Source organism: Grammomys surdaster, unplaced genomic scaffold, assembly GCF_004785775.1.
Source record: "Grammomys surdaster isolate TR1022 unplaced genomic scaffold, NIH_TR_1.0 126660, whole genome shotgun sequence".
NCBI classification, from domain to species: domain Eukaryota; kingdom Metazoa; phylum Chordata; class Mammalia; order Rodentia; family Muridae; genus Grammomys; species Grammomys surdaster.
This window is the reverse complement of record NW_021621449.1, coordinates 2,426,416-2,451,918: the sequence shown is the minus strand read 5'-3', so window position 1 is coordinate 2,451,918 and position 25,503 is coordinate 2,426,416. Positions and strand designations below refer to the sequence as shown.

The window sequence follows — 25,503 nt, the reverse complement described above, 5'->3', positions numbered from 1 at the left end:
AGGTCTGACACTGCCTGGGCAGGGATGCTCAGGGAGGATTAGTACAATGTCCGTTGTTCTTTCTGAGATCAGACCTCTACTCTCACCTGTTTCATTCAAAAACAAAAAGGGGGAACTGTGGGGAGCTGCGCGGTGCCACGCCTTAAAGATGGCGCTGGTTTCTGCCTTCACCCAGCCTGATGGCGGGTACTCTCAGTGCCTTATTTGGCTTGGGCTGATGACCTGGTTTTGTTTCCGCATATGTGTGCCTATCTGTATTTGCCATGTGGCATTCCTGGGGTTAGCCGCCCATGAAGTATTTAGCCTATGGTCAGGGACTCCCCGGGGTCAGAAGATTGTTAAAAGATTCCTGAATAAACTGTAGAAGAAGAGCTCCAGTGTTGCATCTTCCTTGCGGGAGGAGGGTGAACGTGACACATAGGGAACACACATTAAATAAGAAACAACAGCACATAGAATATGAGACATGCATCCAGCATATACCATCTTTCTCTCATAATAGTATTTATGCTTTAAAATCCCACTAATCTGCACCTAACCTAATTTGAATAGTCTCCCATTCCTAACTCCACTTCAAAATAAGATACACCCACCTAGGGATCCATCCCATCTGCAGACACCAAACCCTCACACTATTGCTGATGTCAAGAAGTGCTTGTTGACAGGAAGCTGTTAACACTGTTCCTTGAGAGGTTCTATGAGCACCTGACCAATATGGATGCAGATTCTTACAGCCAACCATCTGACTGAGCCTATGGACCCCAATGGAAGAGCTCTGGGAAGGACTGAAGGAGCTGAAGGAGATCAAAACCCCATATGAAGAACACATCAACTAACTGGATCACCTAGAGCTCCCAGGGACTAAACTATCAACCAAAGAGTGTACATGACAAGAGTGTACATTCAAGACTCCAGACACACATGTAGCAGAGGATGGCCTTATCTGACATCGGGGGGGGGGGGGCGAAGGCTTGATGCCCCAGCATAGTGGAATGCTAGAGGAGTGAGGTGGGAGTAGGTGAGTCGGTGAAGGAATACCCTCGTAGAGGCAAAGGGGAGAAGGCCAGGGTCATGGAACAGGGGTGATTGAGAAGGGGGCATATCATTTGAAATGTAAATGAATAAAATGATTAATAAGAATAATAAAAAGAAAAAAAAAAGAATAATAAAAAGATATGCAATGACTCTAGAAACACGTTTTCCATCCTGTTTCCTTACCTAAATGGAATCTAAAAAATTTTGCACAGGAATCTGGGCTAGTCTTCAGTTAAAAAGTCTGCTGTTAAAATCCCTTAGGAGACTTTGATATTGTCTCGTAAGAGACAAAACTAGAACTTGTTGTATTGGCTGAAACCATTTTGGCTTTCCCTAAAAATTAAATAACAAATGTTCTAAAGAAGTTGAATATATTTGTATCCAGTCTTCCAAACTTTCCATGAGACAGATCTGCTGTAAGCTTCCCACCGCACCTCTGTTTGCCATTTGTTGCCCTCCAAAAACATGTAATTACACAACTATGATAAAGACCCTTGATACATTACCCTCAACTCATTTCCCCAGTCTCACAGTGGCACGAATAAACCCTGCCCTCTTGCTTCTGCTAGGACAGCCTTTTGTTTACTGGAGCATGTATCTGCCACAATCAACTTAGAAAGGAAAAGTTTCATTCTGATCAATTGATGGTCCCTGCTCTTTTAGATTCTGTGCTGAGGGAGCACAGAGGCCAGAGGACACAGCAAACCAAAGCAAAACTAAGTCAAGCTCTTACCTCACGGTGACCAAAGAAAAACAATAAGACAATGGGGAGGAGCCAGCTCCCATTAGCCCTGTGAGGACATCATTCAGGTCTTAAATCCCCATCACCTCTGAAAAGGACACATTAACAACTATGGCCTTTACAGCTCTATACTTGTTTTTAAGGTTTGGCCCTCAGCCTGTGGTGCCATTGGGAGGTGGTGGAACTTTTAAAAGGGGTTGACCAATGTGCAAAACATAATTCACAGAGGGAATTATAGGACTCTGCCCTCTCCTTTCTCTCCTTGAATTTTGACCCTTAAGTGAGTGGATCCCTCCTGTGACATGCTGCCTTGCCACAGGCTCCAGGCTAACTCACTGTTAGGGTTTGAATCTCAAATATCTCCATAGACTCATCTGTGTAAATGCCTGGTCATCAGCTGATGGTTCCCAGGTCCAGGGGACAATAGCCTGTTATGGTAGGGAAGCATAGTGGCTTGGAATGTTTAGCTTCAAGGATGGAAAAACTTGTGAAATGGATTCCTCCTATTTCATAGGTCAAGAAGCAAACAGAACTTGGCTGGGCTAGAATTCTTAAGCTTCACCTCTACTTCCAGCTAGGACCATCCCCCAAAGATTTTACAGCCTTGCAGATCAGCACCAGCTTGGGATCAAACAAGTGCTCAAACACCCAAGCCAGTCATGGACATTTTGCATTCAATCAGTATGCCTTCCATTATATATCTTAATAGATTTATCATTGCGGTTTTCAACATGGCACCCCGCTGGTCAGTAAGGCAAGCATAGCTATTTTCCTGGCACTAAAGCCCTGTTTTTTCCCTTTGATAGAAACTGAGTCCAGAGATTTGAAAATGGTCAAGTATTTTATCATCAAGCCATAATCCTTGCCTTTTGATTTTTTGATAGACAGTCTTGGTATGAAGTCCAGGCTCACTTGATACTTGCAATGTAGAGTGGGTCACTCTTAAATTTGTGACTCTTCTGCCTCATCCCCCAGACATGTTCTGGATGCAAGCCTGAATCACCATTTCTTGCTTGCGGTATAGTCTTGTTTCACTAATACACCATTATGATTTTCTTGTGGAGGTAAAGTTGCCAGCACGTTATGCCTCATGTTCGGAGCACTGTTTAATTGAAGCAGTTGTAATGTGTTCCCCGTGTTCACAATGCATGCTCTTCTCTTTAAATGTCATTTCTGCTCATCACAAATGTAGGGTATAGGGAAAAACACTACCTGAACACAGAACAAATTTGGATTAAGTGAAAAATAATCAAGCTAGAGACTCTCAAGAACTATGCATTTATTTACCAAGCTTGTTCAGTATTTGTATTTCAGAGACAAACACAAGTCACCATCTTGAAGGTTCCTGGGTCTGGGATTCCAGGAATGCTTTGTCCACAGATAGGAGTCTCAAACATTTAGGTTGTCTGTGTATGTATGGGAAGAGAAGAAAACAGCACATGTGGTGAGTGTAATCTAACTGGATACAGACAGCAGGGTTCTCTGCAGAAAAGCAAACTGGCCTTGGTGGAGAATGGGATCCTTCAAATTTTCTACCATGAACTACCATACACTTTGGTAAGAGAGTTAGAGGAGTCTTTGTAGGTTAGTACACCATTCCAAAGGTGCACATTTCTGCATTTTCACTCACTGATAATTGTCTGAGCTCATCTCACAAAAGTTCTGGGTAGTTTTGAGGGGAAGGAGGTCAGAGGAATGCTTGTGGTAGGGATGCTAGGTGCTCACCTGAGCTGCAGGGGCTGCTGTATTCAGCAAAAGCCACTTCATCTGAAAGACACAGGAGTCAAATGTGAGAATGGGATTTTTGAGAGGATTTTGTGGAGAATAGGTGATTAGGACTGATCACTTTCCTCAATCAGGACCTGGATGATTACTGAAAAGTCATCTCTCTGGGGACATCAGATAAACCAAAGGAGGGATTTTCTCCCCTTGAATTCGCTGGTTGACACTTTTACCCTGGGCCAGCAAGATGGTTCAGTGGGGAAAGGTGCTTGCTGCCATGCCTGATGACCTCAGTGAGTTCAGTCTTCAGGATCCTCATGGCAGAAGCAGAGAACACATTTCCCCAAAAGGCTGTCTGACCTCCACAGGCACAGTGATGCATCAGCCTCTCACACAATAAAGAAATGAATGTATAACAACACTGGAATCATTTACCCTGTAGAGAAAAATCAAAGTGTGCTTCTCCTACAGTGTGAGCAGGATACTAGCCACAATCCTTGTAGACACACATCCTTTATGATTCTGTTCTATGTTTCTGCTTTTCCTTCAATATTTATTGAATTATTCTTGTCTGAAACATTTATTTTATCTCTTCACTTGACTGAAAACCCACCATTTAATTCCCTAGCTCTGGCTTTGCTTTCTTTCTGTGTTCACCGCTGAACACACAGGCTACAATTCTTTCATCTTTTTATTCCTCTTGTGATTGCTTGTATAACTATTCATTTTTCCCATTGCTGTATTCATAAGAAGATTTGTACATCTTTCAACTTATAGACTGCTTTGTATAACGTTTGGTCCCTTGGGTTATTTGGACATGGCACATGATTGCTTGGACAAACAACGTATGTGTAGCTGAGTAAACTGAAAATTTATAAATTGTTGTCTGGCCTATGTAATGGGTCAGTGTCTGAAAAAACAATTGTTTTTAATGGATATGATGGCGTATGCCTGTAATATTACCATTTGGGAGGCTGAGTCAGGAGACCTGAGAATTTGTGCCAGACTGTGCTGCATAGTGAGAAACTGTAAAAAGAAAATCAAAACAACAAAAAGGACAACAAGTTTCTTTGGGATCCACTACCATTTCTCGCTCACCTGTCTCATAGTAGTCATAGACTTTCACAATGGCTGGCTGCAGGTTTTTTACTGGGATGTCTTGTTGAATGATGAAGGAGAAGACCAGTGTCTGATTGGTCACCTGGGAAAGAGGAAAAATGATCGAGACTCAGCAAAGGGGCCAGTGTTTTTCTTCAGCATGACTCTGTTATGTGTTGGATAGCATTTAACCCCACAATCACTGTACTCTGTAACTTCTCACATATGTGAACTGTGGTATGGTGATATGGATGTTAGACTGGGACTTGAGGTACTGAAGTAGAAGCTTCTGGGATTATATGAAACTTTTCCAGGCTATTAAACCATTCTAAAAATCCATATTCCTCCTTAATGTATGATATTTGACTTTGTCCACTGTGAGAGTTAAACCTTTGACTTGTTGACTTGGGACTCTGTGCTAAGTCCCAGGAAAGCCAGCAATGAAGAAAGAAATTTTAAAGATTTGTTTTATTATGTGTGTGTGTGTGTTTTTTTTACAAGCTAATGTGTGTGTGTGTGTGTGTATGTATGTATGTATGTGTGTGTGTGTGTGTATGTGTGTGTATGTACACTGATAGGTTCCAGAAGAGGGAATCAGATCCCCCTGGAACTGGAGTTAACGACAGTTTTGAGTTGGTATGGCTCCTATGAACTGAATTCTGGGTTTCTGCAAGAACAGTAAGTGCCCTTAACTGCTGAGTCATGAATCCAGGCCAGAGAAAAAGAACTCAAAGTATCATGTAGTATGAGGGAGTGATGTACCTCTAATTCTAAAGGCGTCCTTTAGAATTGCTTCTCTTCTGCCATGGGCTTCCCACATGTATTCACCAAGAAAGACTGTCCACCTCAGAATGTATAGGAAGACAGGAAAGACCCTCATCTAACCTACATAGATCAAGCAAGGACTGTCCATCTCGGCATGTCTAAGGAGGCAGGAAAGAACAGTACCTGATCCAGATATAATAAGACGTTGCTGTTGCTCACTTCCGTTCTGCTCAAGTGCTCTAATTTTTCAAGCTGAAAATGAGAGAAAACCTCCACGTTACTGAAAATGCAAAGGCCTTGGGGGTGAGAGAGGTAAATGAACTGTGGGACTGCAGGTGATAAAAAGGGGATGTTATTGAATTCACTTAAAGGAATGGGAAGAAACCTGTCCAGTAATAATGAACATATATTTAGAAAATTGTGAATGCTACTCTACTAAAGACTGAATATGATCTGGTGTAGTAATAGTTATTTTTGACTTTTGTTTGAACATAAAAATCGTCATCCATTTGGCAGTACTTACCCCATATTCTCTGAGCTCTGCTATCAACCTTACCTTGTTAGTTTTCATAGTTCTTAAAACATCTAAAACTACAACTTCAATTTTGTCATTTAATAATATTTTTCCTTGAATCATATTGACCAGTTTAATTATACTTTAAAAGTTACTTTTAGCTAGATTGTGGACTCAATGATCTCAGACACCTTTCTTATGTTTCTTATGCTGGCTGCTATCACAATCCATACCTATATCAATCAGTATTTTAACAACATCAAGTGTGGTAAATGAGTGCTAACATTGCTTTGACATGGGTTGACATACTTATGATGGTGTTGGTAGGCTCCTAGTCTGAGGATACAGAGAATCCAAACATCTCATCTCTGCTTACCTTTTTCACTGTTGGTTTCAATGGGATGAAACCAGATACCATCTTCACATCAGCAATAACCATGTTGGAGGCTGGACGGCTCCCAGTGTAACTACAGACCAGAGAAGCAGACAAAAGGAGTCATTTTAATAGTTTGAATCTTGCCTCCTTTGGGGTCCAGCAGTAATTTCTGATATAGCCTTTGTGATTTTCCATATCTTAAAATATACGGCCTGTATAGCCAATATAAATAGACTGCACAACAATATCATCTGGAGAGTGCTTGGAAATGGCTGGACCTTCCAAGCGTGCTGGTGAGCCAACAGAGTCTGCTTACCTGGTGAGAGAACTAATATAAAGAACAAGTATGTATGGAACCTGAGGGCTGATGGCTGATATTGTTCTTTGTCGTACACACAGATGCTGGCATACACACACACACACACACACACACACACACACACACACACACACACGTATGGATGATGATAAGTCAGGCTATGGATATATTCTTTACATCAAAGATGCCTTCATTTTCTGCAGTTGGACCCTGTTGCTGGTTATATATTATACGAAGTTTTTGATGAGTGTCAGAAGAACTGAATATCTTTTTCTTCTAGAAAAATGGAAATTTAAAAGACCAGGAAGGTTATTCTTCGTTCTCATGGAAAAAATAATGTATTATTTTATTATGATAATGGTAATGAAAGGAACCCTAAAACTAGACTAATTAGAAATTGTAATTCTACAATTCTTCATTGTTCATTTTGTTGAAGTCTAGTATATTTTTTTTTACAGACAAAGCAATATGTTAATGAAGAGACACCTTTTATATATCTTCGAACATGTTTCATGAAGAGGTCTAGAAAGACAGATCTATAGTAGCTGAGAGACAGAGACAGATGTTCATACAGAGACACAGACACCTGCCTATCTCATACCTGATTTCTAGTGAGATCTGGAAGCTGTTGTGGCCTTTGGGGTTATTACAGGTTAGAGGTGTTGTCTGTACTTGTAGAGCAAATGCAGCCTGCTGTTTCTCCACGTGCATGTTGTATCTCAGTGCAGTCTGATAAGTAGTGAACAGAAATACTTCACTTCCATTGCACTGTGCCCTTGGATCAATTTTTCCCAATTTGAGCATAATGTGTGCAGGTAGGCAAAGCCAGACTTTCCATTTTGGGGAAGGAGGCTCACAGCTGCATACCCACAACTTCCCAGCATCTTACCTGAGCACACACACATCCTTTACCCGACACACTGATGGTATAGTCCCCAGGAATGTCTGGTAATGGGACCTGCTGCAGTAACAGGCGATTACTGTTCCCTACTTGGAACTTTTGGGAAAATGATCCTGAAGACTGGATGGTCACCAAAGCATTTTTCTGGCTTCTGGAAAAAGTAACTGCTCCATATTTGGACAGAGCATCAAGGGCCACCACAGTGTCCTGATAGGAATGAATAAAAACTTTTAGGATAGCATCCATTTGGAAGGTCTGGAGCTCTCCCGAAAGTTCATTCTAGCTATGACAGTCTCTCAAGAGATTTTGTCTCTAATTTGAGCTCTAGAATTTATTTCAGGCTTTAATACAGAATACATGTGAGAGTCAAATTCACATGTTTTTTCCTCTCTAGAGTATCCTAGCATATGCAATCCCCCTCAACAACCAGCAGAAAATATAAATAAAAATTAGATTTTCTTCCCAGCATTCATTGTTTTTCTTCCTCTGTCCCAGGTTCCCATGGTTACACCCTCCATCTTCCCACAAAATCATGCCCCTGGTCTCCTCAACAAACTTGCTTTTTCCCTTGCTGAGTCAACAAGACATACAAACAGCACGGCCACGTGCCTGTCCTGATTCAGTCCTATTAAAAAGAAAAAAAAAATCTATGATCTAGTATTGTCCTTCACTGCCTTGTTCCTCAGTGGCATGCTCTGTGCAAGTGTACTTCATGCTTCAAGAAGGATCTCTGTAACATGATCCTTCCTTATCCAGGGAGCTCCAGATGCTGTCCTGAGAACAGAGTCCAAAAAGAGAGCAGATGCATATATCGAGAGTTTTATAATCACAACACTTACTGTCTATTAAAAGAAGAGAGGGAAAGATCTGGATTGCAAAGCAGAAGTTTTCTTTTCATACATTGTATTTCTCCTTTAGAGGACCCTACTATGTCACAATACTTCTCTGGAGATTATTTCTGCCCTAGATGCCCAGAATACCTGGAGCATAAATTATAGTTATTATGGTAGATGAATATTTTTTGAGGTGGGAAATATTACCTCTTGAGAGTTATACTGTCTAGATGATAAAGTGAATAGTTTGCAGTCCTGGCTGTTCTCAAGCATCAAGAGGTAAAGCCAAATAGTAGGACCTCCAGCTAGCTTCCAGAAAACCTGAGGGTCATCTCCCGTTCCATAAGACTAAGCAGAATCTATCAGGAGGAGGGAAACAACCGTACCTAAGGTCAGTAGGGCAATAGATATGTTGGTTTGGTCTTAGGTCTCCACATTCTGTTCTACAGTATGTAAACTATGTCTAGGATTCTGGATATTCCAGGATTTTTGCCATTGTTTATATTAAGGATTGGATCTGGGTTAGAAGTTCTAGGCAACGTAGGCCTGTTTCACTAACTGTGGTCTGAAGAGAACTCCTGTGGCTGGGCATAGGAACTAGGGCAATTTATTATAGAATACAGAAGCCCTCATTTCCTACAGACACAAAATATCCATGAATAACATGTCCTTGTTTTCTCTCCTCTTTCCCTTTTTATGGTCCCTGTATCTCTTGTTCAAATACCATAAGTCCATGGGGACTCTGATGAAAAACCACTGACCTGTGTGGAGGAGAAGCCACCATGGGAATTCTGCTGCTTTGTGAGCCACTTGATGGTGCTCATTGACAAAGTCAGGTCCTCAGGGGCTGGGGCTGGCTGGGCAGTGAGTCGAGCCAGGACAACATAGGAACTCATCTCTACCTCAGCAGAGGCAGCCTGGGGTTTGTACCAAGTGTCCTCGGACTTCCTGGGTTTCTGAGGTCTTTCCCAATGGATGGAGTTGTCTTAGGGTAAAAATCGAGAAATAATGAAAAGACTGAGTGGTCAATGACTGCATGTCCTTATGCAGAAAGAAGGAACTAAAAAAGGTTGTAGGGTTTTTAAAAATTTCACTCAGAATACGCCCACATTTACTATTCTACAGTAAAAATCTGCAGTTGGTGTGATGGGTCGTTATTGAGGAAGACCATGGACAGAAATGTGTAAATTATTAACTAAATTACATCCTCAATGGTGCTCTAGCAGAGCTGATGAAGGGACAGTAACAGATTCTTCTACTCCTTAACTCCATCATACCAACCACAGGTCACTTGTTCAGCTTTCAAACCAAATGACTTAGTAAAGTTTCCCAGTGGGGTCAGAGTTGCCATTGAAATAGCAAAACCTTGATGCATCTTTCCTCTCTGTGTTCTTCACAGTCTTTGCTTCTCCTCGTAGGTTTATAGGTAGCAGAGAAAAGCTGGGCTTTAACTACATTCACCTTTGTAACCAAGTTAGACTTGTGTGCCTTCTACTGTGATATTATATTTATGATTTTTGGTCACACTATCAGAAAATACCAAACAGAAGGCTTTTGTTTACGAGGAAGACTCATTTCTTAATGGGGCAGCCCAAGGAGAAACCTCAGTGTGCCATAGAGATTGACTGACATGGAATGCTCTTTCCACACTCCATATGCACCCCTGTTTTCCTTCACTGGAGCTGGATGGAGACACACATGAGAACACACATTCCTACCTTCTTTTATAGCTTCCTTATCAAGTGACTTCAGGATTTCATTTCTTTTATCCTGGTTCCCCGCCAGGGCAAAAGCATAGGCCATCAATGCCTTGGTGTACACAAAGCTGCCATTTCCTCCTTGCTCTATGGTCTTCCAGGATGATTCTAGGCAGCTCAGGGCTTTGGAGACAACGGGGTGCTGTTGGCAGAACAAGGAAAACTGAGCTATGGGAAAAGATCCTAGCAGGTTTGAGGACAAATATGGAGGCTAAGTGTTTATGCTTTTCAAATCAATCTGCCCTCCCCTCCCCTTTCTTTCCCTTCCTTTCTCCTCCCTCCCCACACTTTCTCCACCCCTCCTTCCCTTTTCCCTCCCCTTCCCTTCTTCCCTCTCACTCCCTTCAACCTTTTCTCCTTCCCTACCTTACTTCCTATTTCTTCCCCTACCATCTTCTCCCTCCATGCTCTTCCCTCCTTTCCTACTCCCCATTCTTTCTCCTTCTCTCTCTTTCCCTTGTCCCTCCCTCTGCTTTTCCCTCCCTTTCTCTCCATCCCTTGCTTTTCCCTCCTGCCTTTTCTTCCTGTTCCCAATTCTTCACTTTTCCTCTTTCCCTTCCTCCCTTCTTTCTTTCTTTCCTATCTTATTCCTGTCATTGATTATCTGTCTACCATCTCATCTATATTTTGGGAGCCATTCCTTTTTATAAACTACCTTTTATTTAGGATACAGACTAACAGGGACAGTATCAGAGCTTGTGTTTTCAGGTTGATCTTTGTAACATATCCAGGATTTCATTCAGCAAGTGGATGCTCATTAATGGAATCAGACAAATGCAAAACATTATAAAAAACAAGAAAGCTGCCATTCTGGTTTAGAGAGGATAGAAAGCCACAGGCTTTCCACCAATTTGGGATGCTGGAAAAGCAATGTGGCACCTACCGTGTCTGGGTGTGAACTTTCCAGGAGGGCTATGGTTATGTAGGCAGAGAGGGTCATTTCATCATCTACTCCCCCCTGCAAACAAGGAGTGAGATCATCAGAATACACAGCAAGCAATCCATCAACACTGCCTTCCCTGCTCATGGCCAATCCATGTATTCAATGGAAGTTCCCATTCATACCCCCATTATGAAAAAGTACATTCCCAACCTAGAGGCTTATTCCTCCCCATGGTAAGCAGTATGACCTGACTTTAAGGTTTTATTAAGTCACCATGCTTATAAGCAGTTGAGAAAAATCACCCTCATGGCATTGTTGAAGAGTGACCCAGAGTTCCGGAAGCAGCCATTGTCCTTCTGCTGCTGGGAGAGCCAGGTGAAGGCTTGGGTGATGTGTGACTCATCAATGAAGATGAAGGCTCGAGCTTGGGCAAAAGACTTGAGCACAAAGGCTGTGAGCCTGATGGGAGAGAGAGGGAGAATGGGAGATGAAGCTTGAGTTCTGAGTCAGCTTCTCCACACATGGGTTTCCAGGGGCTGGGTCCACACCCGTGAGCAATCAGTCTAAGTGTCTCCAAGAAGAACAGCTGGACAGTGACTCTGGCTCTTCCAAAGAAGTCTTCCATTCCTTGGTCCATTTGGACAAAAGACTCTCCCTCATGGCATTGTTGGTCCATGGGCACTCACTAAGTGTGGTTTCAGGTGCTTCCTGCTTTCCTTTCTCATTGCTTCTATCCTGCTCCCTCTGGTGTTTAAATGACACACCTACATGCTTATCCTAGGCTTTCCCAATTTCCTGTGATTTCCTTTTATAGATAAAAATAATCTGCTTTCCTAAAAACCCCAACTATATGTTTTCTGCTTCAAAAAATTAGATTCCTTTTCTTGGTTTATCTCTCATTTATGCCAGTCTCTTTTTTTTTTTTCTGTCACCTCTTCGTCATGTTTTTATCTCAATAACACAGTCTTTTTGTACTGTTCTGTTTTTTGCTTTTAAGTGAGGCAGTAATTTTTTTTAAAAAAGATTTATTTATTTATTTTACCTATGTGAGCACACTGTTGCTTAATTCAGACAAACCAGAAGAGGGCATCGGATCCCATTACAGATGGTTGTGAGCCACCGTGTGGTTGCTGGGAGTTGAACTCAGGACCTTTGGAAGAGTAGTCAGTGCTCTTAACCACTGAGCCATCTCTACAGTCATCAATAATACATTCTTATGCAATGCAAGGTCACATGAAGAATGGCATCAGCTTTTCAAGTCTCAGTTATCAGCATCTTTGGATGCTCAGCCAAGTGTAGCCAGGCGTTTACTGATGAATGATGTTGGAGAGAAATGAAAACGCCAGCTTACTGAAGCCAGTAAAGCACATGGTACAGAGTCAAAGCAGATGAGCCTCGAGGGGATCTTACTCCTGCAATCTATGACTTGTGTTACCTCAGACATGTCCCTCTCAGGTCCAGGCATCTGCTAGACTTCCATGAAATAAGATGCATGTATAGCTGCTGTGAGGAACAAGAGTTGTACAAGGCCTGACATACAGTGGACCATTCTTACCAAGTGTTTCCTTGACTCTGGTCATATTGATCCCCGAAGGCGCTGTAGGAACCATCCTTGTGTTTGTAGTTCAGCTCTGTCTGATAACCTGGAATAGAAGGCTTTGGGTGTGTTCTGAAGACACTGATACGTCACAGAATGGCAGGAAGCAGATCTGCCATCAGAGAGACACTCATGTGTCCTGGCTTATAGAACTGACTGAGAACATTGCTCAGCGCTCTCCTCCAATGCTAAGCCCATTTCTAGACACTTCTAGAGAGAATATTTACAAGAACAAGGTGGAATTTCTGAGCCTTACTGACCAGCTCTGAGAAAGCCAAGGGTCTTGGACTTGATCTTCAGAGTCAGCTGATTGGTTTCATTCAGATATTTCAGTACATAGATGTTGGGAGCAAAAAGGACCATGTTCTGCTCCCCACAGCCATAGGGCATCTGGAGAAGATTTTGTGTGTTTTTTATGGCTGAACTCAAGATATCACCTGGAAGTGAGAATCATGACATCAGAATAGCCATTATCTTCAAAAACAAAATAACTTCTTTAATAAAACCACTTCCCACTGGTGTGAAGAAATTTTATGTATGATGTGTTCTGGAAGTCAGTGAGTATTGAGGATGTTAAAGAGATCAAGTGAAGTAATTCAGAAGCTACATTTGGAATCATGGAGGGGACAGGGCAGTGGTAGTGACTACTGTTCCAAGTCTCCCGGGGATGAATTGACTCACCCATCACAGAGAAATGGGCTCTGGCTGAATCTTTCACTACCATTGGTGGGAGCACCAGGGACAATTTTTCTGATACCTCGGCATCTTAATAAGCAAAACAAACAGGTAGATGATCATCTCTGTTCTCTGCACATCTAAAGTGCCCTGAGATCAGTGGATTCAGAACCGTGTCTTAAGCTCTGAGTTCTTGCTTCTCTGGAGAAGTAATATTGAGGTAAGTATCACACATCCACATTTCCTGGTACGACAGGCTTGTCAAGCTCCATCACCTTCCCTTTCATCACCCATTGCTTTGAAGCAAAGCATCTGTACAAAATGGAGTGTGTGAGGCTCTGGGATCTGTTTTCCTCTACTTCTATCAATGTGCTAGTTATTTAATAAACACATGAAAATGTGTTACTGACTGATTTTCATTTAGGTAAGTCCCCCCACCCCCTCTGTGTGTGTGTCTCTATGTGTGTACTTTGACATAAGTTATTGTTTTCTGGCAATGGAGAACCTCAGCTGAGACAATGCCTCCCTAACACTGGGCTGTAAGCCAGTCTTGAAGCTTTTCTTTATTAGTAATAGGTGTGGCAGGTCCTGGCCCAGTGTACACCATCTGTGGTGTATAAGAAAGCAAACTGAGCAAGGGCAGAGCAAGCTAGGAAGCTGCACCACTCCACAGCTTCTGCTTCAGTTCCTGCTTCCAGATTCCTGCCTTGACTTCACTTCATGATGGACTGTGGTCATGTAAGCTGATCAACTTTCCAAGTTGCTTTTGGTTATGATGTTTTATCACAAGGATGGAACCCTAAAACAAAGCAATGTGTGACTAAACATCCCATATGTTTGAATAAGGGAATGGAGAAACCCTGAGCAAGCTTTTGTTCTTCCTGGCTCCCTGAGTTGCTAGGGAGGCTCTCTGATCTCTTCCATGCAGCTGTCATTGATGCTTTCCTATGGCAGGGATAGCAGGTAGAAGATTACATTGTAATCAGTAACTATGAGTGGAAGCAGAGCTGACCAGTGGCAAGAATAGGGCTTTTGTTATCCTATATTTGGCTTTAAAAATATTATCTCCAGTGACGCCTCACCCCTTCCTGCTTTTTCTTTCATGGAAAACATTTAAAGAATTTTAGTATTATAGGATGATTTTCTTCCACCCACCATATTAGGAACTGTTACATTATTTTCCCTGCTTTACACAGAAATTTGCTTTATTTAGTCTCTTTTGCTAAGTTTCATATAATAATGGATTTTACATTAAATTAAAGTTATTATTCTAATTTCTTTATTCTTTTGATAAATATGTTTTGAGTAGACACTACAAGCACTTGCTAACAGAGGTGCCGGCAATGCTCATTATTGTTAGTGGACATTTCTTGACCTTATGCTTGTCTGTCCTAGAGGACAGTGAGCTTTCTCTTGTGTGATATGTTGCTATATTTCCATTGTAATATTTAGCTTCCGGTGAGGAGCAGGAATAAAAAAGCAAGGCATAAAAAGAAGCACTAGAGAAAAATGTTATGCTAAGTACATACCATGATTTAGCTGGCTCATGTATGAAGCTTTTTCAGCCATATAAATCTTTGTTTTCTATGTATGATCTAACACGAAACAGATATGGTACTTCCCAAGACAGTCTCTATCTCTCCACCTTCTCTTTTTAGAGAAAATCTCAGTTGTGACCTCTTCTCAGTCTATCCTTTTCTATAACTTTCTAAGTACAGAGATGGATGAAGCGGCTTCTGAAATCAAAAGAGGGTTCTAAAACCAAAAGAGGGTACAGTGAACCGTGAAGCCCTCAGTGAACAATACTCTTGAGAGCTCCATCAGGTAAACGATAATCTTAATTTTTTTTTGATGGTACCAACGTATTGTACTTGTTTCGACGGGAAAAACAAGAGAGACATTTATAATCATGAACTTCAGTATGATAGGATATGTAATCTTCATTTTCAAATAGCTTTACAGAATTGGTAATCAGTGGTTCACAAAGAGGCACTAACTTGGTAGTTATGGAGTGACATCAAGTTAAACTGGATAATCACTTCCAAAACTTTTTTTTTTATCCTTTTATTTTCTTTAAAATTTTTTTTTTATTTTTTAAATCAAATCATAATTTTTACTTATTCACACAGGGGTTATAAACACAAAAAGGCAGAACATAGGGAAGGGGATGACACTGGAGCATGAGTGTTCAGGGGGAGTACATATATCTATCAGAACATGATATCAGCTGGGTGAAGGTTCAGGGGACAGGTCACTATGACTCTGTCTATGATTCATTTGTCCTTATCTAAGTTAATATTATCCACAAAGGCTACCTATTTACAAGGACTATGACTACTCAGGCTGGTAAATTTCCACAAAAGCTGCCAGTTTATACTAGTTTATAGCCCTCTGTTTCAATGTTTTTCCAAAGAGACCCAAGACTAGGTGTTAGTATACATGTATGATAGGGTTATTGCTGATTTTAGGCCTATGGCTGATTTTAGGCCTTCAGTGTATAAGCAGGGCTGCCCCTGACATCTCCTCCCTTCTCTAAGTATAGAAAGGCTGTGGTGATTCTAATCTTGCAAAGGCGGGGATAGAGGCCTGGCCTCCAGTAATTGAAGGGGACTTTGTAATGGCTCCGGTCCCCCTGTTGTTGTCCAGTGAGGCATGAGGGCCACACCCATCCCCATGTCTTTTTCCTGGAGAGGGGATACTTTTGACATCAACCCCTGTGCAGTCAGGCTTGTCCCTCAGGGAACCCATAGAGATATTTTAAACTTTTATTTATATTCCCTTGCAGTGCTTAGCCTTGCAGCCTAAGCAAGAAGCCAAATCGCCAGTCAGAGGGGGTTCTGGATGGCCCCTCTCTGCTTGGTCTAGGGGCGGAAGTCCCCTCTTTTAGTTTGGGTGGAGATGGGTTTTGGGAACACCCTGGATAGAGTTAACAACCTCATCTTGAGTCTCGTGGTCCTCCATAGCTAACTTATGATAATGTATCTGAATAGGTTTTGCTACCAAATTATTTATCTGTTGTTTCACAAAGTTGGTCAGTCTATTTAAGGCCCAGAGACCAAAAATAAATAAGCAAAACCAACCCAATTAATGGTCCTAAGATGGGAAGAAGTAGGGTTGACAACCATGGAGAGATTGAAAGCCAATGCTTGTACCAGCTCTCATCTTTCTCTTTTTGTCTCTGTCTTTTTCTCAGGGCCTTCTCTGACCTTTTTCATGCTCTCTTTAACCATCCCTGTCTTGTCTATGTAAAGGCAACATTCTTCTTTAAGGGCCATACACAGTCAAGAGCTGTACACAGTCTTTTCTATTGTAGAAGAGTAAATCAAGTCCAATAAAGTCCTTTGAAATTTTTGGAGGTCTTTTCAGACAGCGAAACAAGGGATTTCTTCAGATTGGTCATGTCAATCTCTAGCTGTTTGATATTCCTGTCAATAACCCATCGAAGGTCTGAGTGGTATTAGGTCAGAGGCCAGCATCTGGATTAGAACTTCTAACAGTAGACATCATGGGTGATTCATTTTTACCTGAGATACTGCCCAGGTTAGAGCTCCTGGGTGGCCCTCTTCCTCTGGGTTTTGTGAGGTTGGGTACCCAATAATCTTAATTTAATAGACTCAGTTTTCTTAGTGTTTTAGGATTATAAGGTATACAGTATTATGATTTTCTTATCGGAGTACTGCAAGATCTCTTATTAAGTGACTTAAGTCAGTATCTCATTTTGTTTTGACAGGTTCTCACCTGATGCGCAGAGCAGTGAGCTGAAGGTATGCTCTTTCTTGATTCCTTCAGGCTTGGATAAAAAGATAAAAAATTCAGTCATGAGAAATCAAACAGTGAGTGTGCAAACACAGAACTTTTGGAGGTAGTTTTTGCTTTGTTTTCTTTTTTGAGACACAGGTTTACTTGTGAGTCGGTGGGCTGTAATGGCTTCAGCATGTGAGAATTTGGTCATGCCAGGTAAAAAAAGAAACCAATGGTATAGCTTTGAGAAGATAAACTGTCTTAGATTATTTTTCCTGTCCCCAAAGCTTCAGTTTAAAGACTAGGAAGGGAAAAGAAAACAATACACATAATGAGTTTAAAGCATGGTCTTTCCAGGTATGATCTATCTCAAAGTTGTGTGTTATTCTCTTTTATTTTTCATCTAAATATAGTCAACATTGCTCCATTTTCTGGACTCAGCACACTGCCAACTGAGGAGTGTTACTCACCTCAACTATCAGGACTTTGACTACTGTGTCCTTTCTCCCAGTTTCAGGAACTGTGGCCACCTCAGAACCACAGAGCTCTGGGGACTGTTGTGCTTCTGCAGACACCGAGAAATTCACATTCCCTGAAACAAATGGTCCAGAGAGCTGAGCTCAGATCTGCCAGGAACCTGGCATCCACCAAGCCCCAAGATCTGCAGGGTATCCTCAGTTCTAGGAGTGGTTCAAGAGCCTGTGTTTTATTTAAGAAAGTGGTAAGCACACACCACCAGCAGCAATGACTGTGAGCTTCCTCTTGGGGACCCAGTAAGAATAAAGTAACTGAAGAAACTTCCTACACTCACCTTTTCTGGGTAGAGCCTCCTTACAAAATTTTCACTCACCTAAAGTTTTGGGAGTTACCAACCAGGATGAGGTGTGCCTCCCATTGGCACCAAGGCAGTAAGAATTTTGGTCTTTTCCTTCTGGGACAGCTGTGAAATCAGGAGAGGCTTCTAGTTGCACACCCATCTGTGACCCCACAGGGAAAAAGAAAGAAAAAAAAAGATGTCACTGTGAAAGGACAAGGTGTTATACATGGGAGTAGGTAGATAAAAGTGTGTGAAGGGAATTTGTGTTACAACAAGAACAGGAGAAGATGTGTTTGGAAAACATGTCTAAAATGTCATGTAAGTTGACACAGAAGGCTTGCATAGATTTCATCCACACATATATGTCTTAAACTTTATTTAGCTATTGTCTATGTATTATCTACATAAACCATTAAGGAGATAATTACATATGTGACTACTTATATTTGTTTTATTTTGATGGCAGAAGTACATTTACTGTACTAGATTTTTAACTACTATTTTGAAGTGTACACCTACTTCTAACGAAAGCAAAATCCATTGTAAAACAATATGTCATTTTATCCTGACAACAACCCCCTATATCTATGTGGACCATGTCCTTTGATTGTATACAGAGACTACAATGGAATATCCTATTTCTGTCAGTACAGTTTGTGCTGTTTAAATAGTAAACATCACATTATTTTATGTTGCATCCATATTGTTAAACAACTCTTTGTTCTATATAGGTAACTAGAATCTGGGAATTTTTAAGCATTTAAAACCACTTGCTGACTTGCTTTTTCTTTGACTATTTGTGTTTATTGTCTTGCGTATTCCTTGACTATTTGCTTCTATTGTATTGCTAGACCCTCAACCTAGAACTGACTTTAATACATGCATGTAATTAAAATGGTATAAAAGCATAAAGGAGGAGGGGAAATGGGATGGAGGTTCTAGGGATGGGAAATGGGGAAAGGGGATGATATCTGTCTTGTAAATAAATAAAATATCAAATAAAATTTTTTTTTAAAAAAGGAAAAAAAACACTTGCTGAGTAATCCAATACAATCTCTTCCCCACTTTCTTTCTTCTTTTCCTTTAAGTCTTAGTTATAATTTACACACACTAATTTTCCTCTTCCCCTCTGGTCATGATTAATTCAGAAAGGTGTTCACCCGCATGCTTGTAGGGAGGTAGTTCATCACAGTGGCTTTGAGCATGAAGGTTTCTCCACGGATCACAGAGTAGGGCATTGTGAGCTCCACAAAGAAGGGCTGGAAGGCTTGGAGAGTTGCCACTGAGGAGAGGCCAAGGCCAGTATCACTGGACAGGCAGAAGGCTCCGGCCTTCCATTCAGTGATGGTGTCAGGGACTGTCATTTCCACTTCAGCCATTCCAGAGGAGCTGGGAGAGTGAGTGTAAAGCACAGAAAGTGAGCTAATGAATTTGTTATCTCTGAAATGGTAACTCTGTGTGTGACAAGACACCATCCCTTTGAGTCCTTGAAAGGAATGATAGGAAGGGAACAGAGTAAATGGGACTCCAGATGGCAAAAGAAAATGCCTTTCTCTAATCTTGTTTTACCAACTTAAGTCATAGCCCCAAAACATCTCAAATTTCATAGGTTAGTGGAAATCTGAACATAGATTTGAAGTTTTCTCTTAATCCCCATCTTCAAAATATCATACAACAGTTTTATGACATACATAGCCTACTCCATATAGCCATCCCATAGTCTGCCCCATGTAAGACTGCCACATCTATTTGTCATTATGGTGATCTTGAATAGTTTTAACTATCACAAAGGTTTGTGATAGTTTTTATGGACATTTTCTGGGGGCGATGGTAGTAGGTGTGTTTTATAATTGATGTGTTGATATGGTATGCTTTTCTATATGTCCAGTTTCCTTTGTTTATGATAAAAATTAGAGAAATCCAGGAAAATGAAAAAAATTTTTTTACCCCACCCAAATCATACAGATGGAAATCACTTACTTTACTGTGACTATATCCCAGACCCAGGTTTCTGGAAAATATTTCCGAATGGTCTCAGTAAGTGGATCTTTAGGTGGTGGATCTTTCCGTGGTTGCTTTTTAGGTGGTGGATTTCTATTTGCTACCGTGTGGAAATTTGCAGACATTTCACTGTGAAGTAGTGCTACACCAGATTCCAAATCAGGGACTATGAAGTTACAAAGGAAGAAATTAGCATAGTACTTGAATACAATGGGATGTGATGGTGCAATGTAAATGCAGCTTAACTTTCAGTTTCTTCCTGACTTTTAAACACTCTTAATGTTACACTGGAAACAATGCATTGAATCACTCATTTTGGAGGAGACTAGATAACATCTTTGCCAAAGGAGAAATCTCACCTAGAGTAGTTGAATTTGGAAGAAATCATCATACATATTTTCTTCTTATACTGAATGCTTACAGATATAATGCTGAATGCTGATACTGCTGAGTTAGTGAATGCTTACAGATACAATGGGCCCCCTAGGAGCAATGAAGATCCACAATATAATCCTAGGTAACAGGTCTTGTGGCTACAGTGAGATTCACTCCAGACAAAAGCTGAATAATGTATTATTCAGCAGAGATATTCTTGCAATATTTTTTTTCTTAAAGTCTATAGGTTTAACCCAGTATTTTAACAGGTTTTCAATTTGTACAAAAACTGAAAGAGGTATAAGTATAAACTCTTCAGTTAGAAATAGGAAGTTTATTATCCAAGAATCATAGCATTGGCTTGCGTTTGTCCTGGCAAGAAATGTAGGATTTAAAGGTGGTGATGAAGTGTCTGTCCTCTTCTTTTTTTTTTTTTCAAGAACAAATATACATGCAGACTTAGCTAGGGCTTCACCTAAGTATTTCCCAACTGCCTTCTAAGCATAGAAAATTTCTCCCAATTTCTTAATTCAAGCACACACACACACACAGGGCTTCATTTCTGTAGGTCCTTCTCTGTTATAGCCACAACCTGCAACCTGACCTCAGTCTTTCTATTTGCCTTCAAGAACTAAGTGTTTTCTAGTGTTTTAAGTCTTCACCCATTACATTAACAGCTACAGGGATAGTTGCCCAATTATTCGATTGTCTAGAGTAGTCTCAATGCCTCAGGTCCTGTTGCTTTTAGAAACTTGTGAAAAATTTTAATTTTCTTTCAAATTAGTATGAGGAAATTTAATATAGTCCAGTCAGAATAATGTTTCACTTATGCTAACACAAATATGAAAATCAATTTTAGCATTTAGAATACAAATAATAATAAAGATATGTTTTCATGATTTCAAGTTATATTACAGAGGTTATAGTAATAAAAACAGCATGGTAAAGTCACAAAAATAGACATGTCGATCAATTGAACAAAATACAAGACCCAAACACACTCAAGTAATTACAGGCATCTGGTAGTTATCATACATGCCAAGACATAGAACAGAGGAAACACAGCATCTTCAACAAATGATGCTGGGAAAACTGGATGCTCACACCTAGAGGAATGAAGGTAGACCTATATCTATGACCCTGCACAAAAATCAACTACAAATGCTTCAAGAACCTCAACATGAAACAGGCAACTGCTAAGGGAAGAACTATAGGTACAAGCCTTCAAAATGCATGTGTGGGCAAGGACTCTGAATGACACCCATTCACTTAGAAATCAAGGTAAGTACTTGACAAATGGGAACTTCACAAAACTGAAATGCTTTTTGCACAACTAGGGAACAATCAATTGAGTGAAGTGGAAGCCCAGAGAGTGAGAGAAAATCTTTCTAGCTGTACATCTGATAGAGGATAGATACTCTACCTATATAAAGAACTCAAAAACCAAAGAGTCAAGAAAGCAAACAGCCCAACTTAAAACTTTCAGGGCTGTGGATCTGAAAGGCGGTTTAAAAAGAAACTTTAAAAGATTAAGACATATCTTCTAACAGTGTTTGTTATGCAGGCAATTAGGGAAATATAAATTAAAGCAACTCAGTTTTCATCTTATCCCAATCAGGATGGCTAAGGTCAATAAAACTACAGACAACAAGTTCTGGAGAAGATACAGGGAAAGGGAGCCCTCATTCACTCTTGGTGGGGATGCAAATAGTGCAGTCATTCTGAAAGGGACTCAGATGAGAGGAACAGGGAAAGATTAAATGGTCCATTGGTTAATCTATGAGTGTGCATGTATCCTTTGACTTAAGTGCATTTTTTTCTTCCTGTCCTCACCTTTATTTACAATGGCTGGATTTTCTGTCTCTTTCCTCTGTAATGCTTAGGGACCTCTCTTCACTTCTCATGACACATCTACAGAAGTTCTTCCTACTTCACACAATGATCCTGTATCACAATAACTATTGTATTTTGTCTTATTTTAACATTGAAGGGAGGACCTCCAGCCTTTAACTTCCTTGTAGTATCAGCATACATCTGAGCACATTTAGCTCTGGTTAGGTTGGATTCTATTTCTCTTACTTGGATGCTAAACATGTACTACAGCTTTTTTTCCCAGCTTCAATAAATAAATCACATTTATTTTGTTCTGAAAATACTGATTTGTTATTTTTACCTGCCACTGGAACCATGCCATATTCAAAACAATATGTAGGATATTTGATCTTCAAGTTGGTGAATGCAGTTAAACCCACGTCCTAGAAAGAAAATTAGTAATCAAGTGAAATACCTCAAAATTCTAAAAAAAAAGGAGGTATAAAAATCTCAGTAAATACTTCACATGTAGTTTTCCATGTTGAAGTAGATTTCCTACTCAAATTGTGTGTCTCATACTCATGAGGGAGTATAGTGAGGAACACAGAATTCATAATGAGGCATATGTGCAGGCCTTCTTTCTGATGCAAGGCTGCTACATTTAGAAGTCCCTCACAGCCATGCATGGTGACACACACACCTTTAATCCCAGCACTTGAGAGGCAGAGGCAGACAGATCTCTGTGCGTTTGAGGCCAGCCTGGTCTACAGAGTGAGAGCCAGGACAACCAGAGCTACATAATGAGAGCCTGTCTGAAAAACTGTTAATACGACTACAACAACAACAACAACGACTACTACTACTACTACTGCTACTAAGCAGTTGTCTCCCACTCTGTGCCAGTTTCTGCAATAGAGGGAGACAAATAGTCTAGACTGGCCACTTTCCAAGATGTAGATTTACATGTAAGGTGGGTGGTCTGCCAGTGACTCATATCCTTGGTCTAAGCCTGAAATTCTTTACTAATGTAGCATCTCATTAAACCTAAATAATTCACAGAGCAGGATGCCGATAGATAATAGGGCTTACCTCCACAAATCTGTAGACATCCATCTCTTCTCTGTGTCGGAATGAGTCTGGGTGCTCATTAGTTTCCCATGTTCTGTACCACACACAATCATCTTTTTCAGACATTCGGGAACTTGGAATGAATTTCTTGTGCTGCATACCTGGCAGATCGAATATCTGTAAGAGATGGGAGATGAGGGGGGAATGTAGGGACCACTTCCTGAGTTAGTTTTGGCTGACATTGTGGTTCCGAAGTTGACTGACTTGTTGGCTTCTTCGAAGATACTATTACTATTCCTCCTCCTCCTCCTCCTCCTCCTCCTCCTCCTCCTCACCATCATCATCATCACTACAAATGTGATCAAATAGCTGAATGTTCAAGAATAGCTGTCCTTATCAGAAGTACAGACAGCCAGTGCATGGAGAGGGCATGATGGGGGAGACAGGGAACTCCACCTGCTGTTAAATTTACAGATCAACTGTACATTCTAAAACATGCTATTAGCCAGTGTCAGTAATAATTTTTACACTATTAGAGTGATCATGTAATTATTCCTAATAAGCCTTGTTTTTAGTTCAATATAAAGAAGAATTTTACTGTTATTATCTTGGGCAAGACTCCTGTAAATAGTGTATGGTTTCATTTGTGCTTCTGAGAATTTTGAAACCAAGTTGAGAAACTTGCATTCTAAAATTTCAAAATTTTAATATCCATTTTTTCTTATTTGGGGAACCCTTGAGATGTGCAAGATTCTCTTTGTAGAAACAGTTTCCTTTGCCTCCCACATACAGTGTGACTCTGAAACGCTCCATCATGAGCATCTGAAGGTACAAGCCACTCCTGGGGCAGGACAGCTGCAGTAAGACACAGAGGGTTTGCAGCTCACAGAGCGCCTTATTTCCTTCTTTGTCTTCAGTTTATTAGCTAAAGTTTTCTGATCTGTTCTTCAGGATTTTATAATGAAGAGCTTCCTTAATGATGCTGTCAGCGTTAAATGCAGTATTTTTACACTCAAGAGCCCGAGTGGCTGAACAATCACTGTTTCATCAGAACCGGGGTCACTTCTGGTCTCTGCTGACCTGTTTTAGACAGAGGCTGAAGAGGACTCACCGAGGAAGGGGAGAGCTCAGCCTCGGGTTTCAGGAGCAGCATGCTTTGGTCCACAGCTCTCAGACCACAGAGGGACTGAGGAGAAGCTGTGACCCTCAGATGGGTTTGTGAGCCAGGAAGACTTTGAGATGAGCTGAAGCTCAGGTCCACCTGGGAGAAGGAAAATCAAACTTAGGAGGGTGGGGTCCTGCTTTTGCAGGGCAGAGTCACCCTGGAACTCTGTATGCATATCTGTTTTTCCAGATTATGAATATTGTCAGAAGCACAACTGAGATTCATTGCTTCCTTTTCTCCCATGGAATTGATTTAGGAAAACAGGAAATGTGTCAGTCAAACTCCAAAGAAACAAAGACAAATTTTGACTCCTTGAAATTCTTGCAAATAGCTCATCTTTGGTGTGTGTGCACATATATGTGACTGTGATGTAATGCACATGTCAGATGTATGTACTCATGCACCCAACATAGGGGAAAGGAGGGTGTGGGTGCCCTTTTCCCACTCTCTCCCTTATTCTTTTGAGAATGTCCCTCATAATCCTGGAGCTAAACTGGCAGCAGGCAAGTTCTAGAAATTCTCTTGCCTCTAGCCTTCAGGGTTATAGGACCCTGTGGTCTGCCTGGTTTTTATATGTGTGCTGGAATCAGAATTCAGTGCAGGAAGTGCTAATACCTGTTGAGCCATCTCTGCAGCCCTGAAGTTAACCTCTCGCTTCTCTCCCCATCTTCTCTTTTTTCCCTCTCCCTCTATCTCCCAAACCCCTCTCTCTCCCTCTCTGTCTCTGTCTCCCTCTTTCTGTCTTTCCCTCCCTCCTCACCACCTTCTCTCTCTGATGAGGTTTTTTTGAGACAATGTATCTTTGTGTAGCCCTGGCTGTCCTGGAACTCACTCTATAGACCATGCTGGCCTCAAACTCAGAGATCTTCCTCCCTAAGAGAGCTGGGATTAAAGGCTCATACCACAACCAACCAACAAAGTTTTTCATTTTAAAGGACTTTTTCATGATGAATCTCATACCTGGGGTGGAAAAATCAGTATTCTAATTGGAAATATGTCTACATCTCCCTCTCTGGCTACCAGGTGATCTGCATTCACCTTCATCTCATAATGCTTCCTACTTAATTTTGGCCAGTGAAGCAAACTGCCATACACTGGGTTGTACTGAAAGGGGCTGATGAAAGCATATCAGAGGTGTGGTTGACTACTCTAGGGTAAGGAAAGCATAGATGCTCACCAGCAGACATAGTTCCAACTGCCTAATGTTAACAGGTACTGAAGAACTATGAAATAGCACACATTCAATATGCTGTATCATAAAATTTAAGGGGCTTATATTCTTATCACACATATAGAAAAATCATAAG

General features: G+C 40.9%; 1 protein-coding gene across 1 annotated transcript in view; it reads right to left on the bottom strand.

The window, feature by feature from the left end:
- Positions 1-3,193: 3,193 nt before the first annotated feature.
- LOC114615339 (murinoglobulin-1-like) overlaps positions 3,194-25,503 on the bottom strand; it is a 43,669-nt gene continuing 21,359 nt past the window's right edge. Inside the window, exons 15-35 of the mRNA XM_028761055.1 lie at positions 24,143-24,292; positions 23,053-23,208; positions 22,325-22,406; positions 19,756-19,942; positions 18,936-19,164; positions 17,809-17,935; positions 17,429-17,550; positions 16,956-17,007; positions 13,224-13,307; positions 12,803-12,979; positions 12,501-12,588; positions 11,248-11,404; positions 10,946-11,020; positions 10,024-10,204; positions 9,067-9,290; positions 7,461-7,679; positions 7,173-7,300; positions 6,253-6,343; positions 5,546-5,614; positions 4,598-4,700; positions 3,194-3,544 (exon numbers count right to left, since the gene is read on the bottom strand). Coding sequence (XP_028616888.1) covers positions 3,465-3,544; positions 4,598-4,700; positions 5,546-5,614; positions 6,253-6,343; positions 7,173-7,300; positions 7,461-7,679; positions 9,067-9,290; positions 10,024-10,204; positions 10,946-11,020; positions 11,248-11,404; positions 12,501-12,588; positions 12,803-12,979; positions 13,224-13,307; positions 16,956-17,007; positions 17,429-17,550; positions 17,809-17,935; positions 18,936-19,164; positions 19,756-19,942; positions 22,325-22,406; positions 23,053-23,208; positions 24,143-24,292 — 2,781 coding nt within the window. The 3' untranslated portion in view covers positions 3,194-3,464. The remainder of the gene's footprint in view (positions 3,545-4,597; positions 4,701-5,545; positions 5,615-6,252; positions 6,344-7,172; positions 7,301-7,460; positions 7,680-9,066; positions 9,291-10,023; positions 10,205-10,945; positions 11,021-11,247; positions 11,405-12,500; positions 12,589-12,802; positions 12,980-13,223; positions 13,308-16,955; positions 17,008-17,428; positions 17,551-17,808; positions 17,936-18,935; positions 19,165-19,755; positions 19,943-22,324; positions 22,407-23,052; positions 23,209-24,142; positions 24,293-25,503) is intronic.